The sequence below is a fragment of the Metopolophium dirhodum genome, chromosome 4, assembly GCF_019925205.1.
Source record: "Metopolophium dirhodum isolate CAU chromosome 4, ASM1992520v1, whole genome shotgun sequence".
NCBI lineage: Eukaryota > Metazoa > Arthropoda > Insecta > Hemiptera > Aphididae > Metopolophium > Metopolophium dirhodum.
In genome coordinates, this window is record NC_083563.1 from 30,736,609 (window position 1) to 30,743,541 (window position 6,933).

The 6,933-nt window shown below is 26.7% G+C and overlaps 1 protein-coding gene across 1 annotated transcript; it reads right to left on the reverse strand.

The window, feature by feature from the left end:
* Positions 1 to 648: 648 nt before the first annotated feature.
* On the reverse strand, positions 649 to 5,645 carry LOC132943816 (growth hormone-regulated TBC protein 1-A). The gene is made up of 7 exons (XM_061012932.1): positions 5,339 to 5,645; positions 4,889 to 5,090; positions 4,572 to 4,805; positions 2,652 to 2,812; positions 2,431 to 2,539; positions 1,579 to 1,764; positions 649 to 1,505 (listed from the first exon to the last, which is right to left on the reverse strand). The coding sequence occupies exons 1-7, from the start codon at positions 5,356 to 5,358 to the stop codon at positions 1,392 to 1,394; spliced, it is 1,026 nt and encodes a 341-aa protein (XP_060868915.1). The 5' UTR covers positions 5,359 to 5,645; the 3' UTR covers positions 649 to 1,391.
* Positions 5,646 to 6,933: the final 1,288 nt, after the last annotated feature.

The window sequence follows — 6,933 nt, forward strand, 5'->3', positions numbered from 1 at the left end:
TATTACAAATGACAAATCACATAAGTAAGTACATAAAAACAAACACATTTATAATTATTTTTATTAGGTACATATTATTATCATTTTTTATGAAAATATAATATTTTATTTTTAGATAGGGCCACCGTGGACCAAGGTAACATTTGCAATTCATTGATTTTTTTTTTTCATATTGAGTTAAGCCCAGCAACTATGGCCATTATTTGTTTTTGTTTGTAGGGGGAGGAACAGTTGTGATTGGAACTCGTTTTGTATTTGTGGCAAGGATTTATAACTAAAAATCCCGGGTGGTCACCCATCTGAGAGCTACCGACACCGGTCGATACGTACACTCAAAGCGTTTCCACAGTTGAGTGTACAAATCGTGCCACAAATATATTTCCATTTTACTGACATGTATTTTTTAATAAATTTATTACTTATTAGTATAATGTACTAATTTTTCAGTATTTTTTTAAAAATTTACATATTTAAGCTTTTTTAGTTATTGTTCCTCTACATAAAGCCTTATACACTGTATGGCATTATATTTTTTTATTTAAAACTAGTTGATAATAAGCAGATTTTAAATTATTCATTTCGTTCAACAGTATATTAACAATTAAAAAAAACAATGAAATATGTATACTATGAAAAATAATGATAAAATCTTATAAAATTGAATTTATTTTCATACAGAAAATATATTATCTCTATAATATTTTAATTTATGGCAAACACTTAAATAACAATTACTAATACATTCCAGTTATAATTACAATTGTACAGATATGTTTAGTTACATATCAATTCATTAATGGAAATATAAAAAAATATTCAAATTATTTGATAAAAATAAATACATATTTAAAAAATAAGTGTCATTTTTTTTAGCTCTTTGAGATACACATTATAATAATTCAACAATACACCTTAATCTTAAAAAAAAAAAAAATGTTACAATACAAAATCATTTTTTATAAAAGTTTGTTTAAATTATAATTTACTCATTATTACATGGCGGCTTGTATTGCTTAAATAGTTAAAACTTAAACGTAACAAAAGATTGTTTTGGGTTTATTACTATTTAAACAATGTAAAAATAGACCACAGCCACAGATTGAACATAATGTATACAATAAAAACGTTTGAAAACAACAAAATATAATTTTATGTAACTAAACAAATTTATAACAGACATAGATACCAATTTATATAGAGCTGCTTACAATTTATTATAATACTTTAAAAATTATACATTTTAATAGATTAATAATTTATTGAAAGCTTTGATTTCAAAATGTTAAATATAGTTTATATAGGCCACATGTTACAACATAGAAATATAATAGGACTAGAATTTATTCATCTGTACAAACATTTCATAAGCTCTTATTAATAGCTATACAATTTCAGACTTTCCTATTTTTATAGTTAGATTTATCAGCATCACGTTCAGCAGATACTTGTCTGCGTAGATCATTAATCAATGACATAGGTAAGGATCCAATTTCTGTAAACATTTGCTAAAAAGAAGAAAAAGAAATTCAATTTTTACTTAAACAGTATACATAAATATAAAATCAACAAATCACAAACTTTAATGAATATATGACAGTTTAGAGGGTACGGCCTTTGAACAATCGACTTGAAACATTCTGCCAATGATGCAATATCTTCACATTCCAACAATTCATTTTTATAATGTTTCACCAACATTAAACCAACTCTGAATATAACTTTAGATCCTTCATAAAATAAGCAATCCCAAACTCTCAAAGTTGTCTAAAAAACAATTTAACAGTAGTAATATAAAATACATATCAGACCTAGATAAACACAATCTAATCATCATATTTTTCATACAAAATGAAAACAATTCAGTTTAAAGGGTTCTGTTTCATTTTATTTAATTCTAATAAATTAATGGATAGATGAATATAACTATTATGATTTATGTCTAGTATAGCAAAACTAATTCATAGTTAGTATCTGTTGTTTAGTTTGTCTGTACAAATAATTAAAACTAAATTTCCAATTGATTTTCAGCTGTGATTGAGAGCGTGTTATATTTTTTACTAGCAAACTATATTTTTTTCTATAGAAATATTAGCATTTAGTAGGTTTACTATTTATTTAGATGGTTAATATCTATGATTAAATATAAATGAAAACATTTGTTTTCTCTTTAGTTAAATGATTAGAAAGTAAAGAAAAATACTAAATAACAAAACTGTTAGAATTAATTAAGTGGTTATATTGAATGGGTTAAAATTTTAGGAGAAGATAATGGCTTAAAGGAGCTGATTTAATGATTTAAATGAAAAGAAAATAGGTGCGCAACCATCAATATTTAATATTTATTAAATCAGTTTAATGGAAGGAGTCTCATTAAAAATCATACTTCAATGTAGTAGAGTAAAATATACAATACAAAATTCAATTTAGTACCTCAATTGGTAAAACCTCGGAAAAAAGGCAAATAAACCATTTAGTAGCAACTAGTGCCCATGGCATGTCTAAATCATTCATATGCTGAGACACTTCAGGATATTTTTTCCTAAAAAAAAAAAATTAAAATTAGGTTCACAATATAATTTAAGTGTACAAATACATTATTTTGTTTTGTTTAACACAGTTTATAGTATAAAATAATAAATATTATTATTTACTTTACTAGGCGTGAAAAAACTTCAATATCAACAATGACACCATCCATTGTCTTAGAATAATAGTCTGGTAGTATATTCTCCACCAATACTCTCAGTAACCAAAAACAAGATTCTTCATTTTTAGTAACTAATAACAATAAACCAGCTATGTAATTTAAACCCTGCAAAAACCAATTTTAATTTTTTTAAATTTGATTTGATAATAATTTAGTTTATTAAACTTAAATATTGTTATGAAGTAATGAGTCATTATTATTATGAGTATAGTATAAACATATATATACAATTGGCTACACAAATATTGGATTTAACATAGTATACATTTTTTTTTATCACTATGAAATTGAAATCCTAAATAAATTAAAGTACATCAATGAATGTTGAAACTAAAATAATGACAATTTATCATTCCTTATTTAATAGTCTTTAATTTGTTTAAATGTATACTTTATTTTACTGTCAACTGCCATGATATAAAAGTATGTTATTATTTTTGTACCATATCATATGTAACCTGGGTGCAAGCCAGGTTTTTCTTTAATAAATTAATAAAAAATATTAAATCATTTTTTTTTTACAGAATACTGAATAATTTAACATAAAATAAATGTCGGTACTTTTTGGTTATCCCATTGATATTCAATTTATGGATAATGGCATTGTATATAAATCTATAAAGCCAACATAAAAATAGTAATATACCATTGTTAACTGTAACATTGTTATATATCTAATTTCAATGTTTAAATGTTTGTTTCTTTGTCACTTAAATGCTACCGTGTAAGTAAAAAATTATGGTTTTTATTTCTGTTATGCTGGTCTCAGCCACTAAAAGTGTATGTTTATTAAAAATAGAATTGATCATCTATATTTTTAATATCAATGCATACTTTGAGCTGTTATAACTAAGTGTGGTGAATATCCCGATTCTGCCAGCTTAATGTTCTCTACGATTCTTTAAATAAAAAATGCATTTCAACATATTATACAGGTCCATTGCAAACATACCTACTCAAAATGTTGAGAATCTATTGACCAAAAAACAAAATAAAATACAATCCAGAACTCATTGGTCCATGTTACATTCTTACATATTAGATAGGTATTTCTATGGCAACATTCAAGTAATAACTCGATTTACTTCAGTTATAAAAAACATTGTCAAATTCAAGCCAATTTATAAATATTTTTATTTTGTATTCATATTTTATTACAAAATTATTATTGTAATCCATATGGTATAAGTTAATTTATGTTTTAAATCATTATTTTATAAAATAAAGAAGGCTTACATATTGTAACACAAGATAGTCTTATTATTTAAAATACCACCGAGTACGATAACGGAATGAGTATCTTCTGGTTGCCACCGTCGGGCATTCTAGTACAATAACCAAAAAGTACCAACAATTTTGTATAATAAAAATAAATTCTGCGGCATAATTTAAAGTCAACTAGTCTTGAATAGAGATTATTATAATCTTAGTTGCCTTGAACTCAAAACTCCTTCTTTTATTACTGGATATTTATTGTTAATAATGATTAATGAGCTATCTATCTATACTTACTAATTAGAAATGAATAAAGATATTTTTGGCTTGAATTTACTTAAATTCTATAATTTTACTTTTTAAATGTTTGTAATTGTATTAATTGTATATGTTTGTTATATTGAATAAAATTTACTTGTTTACATTTTGCAATTCATTTTATAGTTAATGAAGTTAAATTAGTAAGTACATAATTTGTTAGTTGTCTTAGATTAACTAATTAAAAATCTTTACAACTCATTATGTTTTAAAAAAAATACTTAATTATTATTCCTGACAATCCAAAGTATGTAGTAAATAAAATAATTTAAAAAACAATATAGGTAAGTGAAATTAAGGAGAACTAAATTAGATAAAAGTTAAAATATACCTGACAGTATCCTACTTCTGGATTACATGCTGCAAATGCACATAGTATCCTAAACAATGTTTTTTGATTTTCAGAATTTGGATGAAAAAAAATGTTGTCTGGATATGTTCGTGGAACATCGACCGTGATTATATTCCTGATGTCTTCATTAATTGGTTTCCTTAGCATTTGTTTGTACATATCTGGTCCATACTTGTCCTTTAACTTTTGCACACCACTGACAGAAGTCCACGCCTAAAATACACACAAGTAAGATACATACATTAAAACGATACAAAAAGCTTACAGTATTATATATCTACTGATGTATAACTAACCGGTGCCCTAAGTACCAATGGTATTCCTGCGCGTACAAACTTTTTAAGTTTGGCGTTTCTCTTCATCTGTGAATTGTTCAACAAAAGGCGTACCCACTTCATTGAATAATTAGTAAGTAAATTTAGGTAAACGGACATGAACTTTTCATATTCGACGTAATCGAAATCATCAGGACGCACGAAACCGTACTCATCGGTTTTGCTGTGGACGAGAAAATTCAAATAACACAATCGCAAAAACAAAACAACAACAAAAACAATAACAATAATAATAAGTGTGATAGATGATAGAACCTAACTCACTCGACTTCGTTATAATGTATTACACATTCAATTTTATTCTACTATAACATAGTATATTTTATATCATACGACGGGTATTTTTTTTGTTTATTTCATATCGAGTGAAGACAATACACCGTAACGTGATTATCCCTAGGGAAAACTCACCTGAAAGTCGAAGTTGTCATTTCTAACGAGTTCGAAGGCGCTCATGAAAACAAAATGCGTTTATTAAAGTTAGACGTTCTGAGACCGGACCCCGGTAAGGACGTGCGACCAGTGAAGTACTAATAATTATTATACAGCTACTAGTATGGCCGGTCGACCGGTCTATCGTCGCAACAATCGTTCGTAGTGTGTCCAGCTATGTAATGTCGTGATAGTATTATATTTAAATTTAATATAGATCATAATAATAATAATAATAATAGGCACAACAATCGTGTGCGGTTGCTATAATGCAGAATGCTATCACGTCCGTCCGGTTATCGCGCTTCGCGGGCCTTCGCCGTTAATCGTTATCATCAGAAAATCCGTTATCAGTTAATATCGTCTTTCGAAAATTGTTGCATGTTGCTTTGAGCGAGCGGGCAATCGGGCATGGCTATAATAATTATTATTATAATAAATGTAGTGCACAGCATGAAGACTAGAATATTAATTATGGTTAATATGTTCATGGTATTAACATTTTTATCTTCGCAGTGCACACGACCATCGAAAGCGGTGGAACAGCTGCTGTTTAGTGAACAGAGTAGGTACAACTCCATCGAGATCATTATGAAATTATATTCCCATTTTTTTTTCATAACTATACGAACTACGATCCACGATTTAAGATGTTAGGAATTAAAGGAATTAAAAATGTATGTTTTCATTAATAATATATATTTCAGGAAAAGTGCATATTTGAGCAATTTTTAGCATAGTTTGGCAATTTCGACTGCATATTTCGATAGTTTTGAATGCAACAAGTTCTGAACCCTAGCTTTTACATATTTACATAACGTTGTCTTATAAATAACCAATATGAGAAACGCAAGTATACCAATTGCACCTATTTAGGTACCTAGTAAGTATTGATACATTTTTTTAAATATACCTATATGTATAGTGTATTTAGGTATTTCTCAGTTTTTTTTAAAAATGTATACTTTAATGTTAGGTACTTATAGGTACAATTATAATAATATTATCATTACCTATCTACCTTGATAATATATAATTTTTATATCTAATTCGATGTACCCATCATATCTAAATATCTTCATTAGAATAAATCTTGGGTTTATGTAGGTAGGCCTACCTAGGTATATTATAATCGTCAGTTTGATTTACATAATATATTACCAATAGGCAATAATCAATATTGGTTTTCTTATATAGCTTATATTTTTGTTTTATTATTTAAATACCTAATCTGGATGAAACAAGAAGTTTTTTCTGTTACACATTTTACTATTTTAGTATTTTCATTTAAATAGGTATTATTGTATTAGTTATACGTACAATATTATTATATTAAACTACTTCAATTTTATTATTATATTGTTGCGCCACGCATTATATAATATTATGTTTATGTGTTATAATTTGTATTAAAATAATGGTATCTGATCAGCACCTAATTGGTTATGTCCGTATTTATGATCACATAAACAACGATGGCGACGAATTTATTACGGTTTTTATGATCTTTATAATTACACACGCAGCAGTTTATGACAGATGTGATGAATTTTACAACTTTGACGGGCTATACG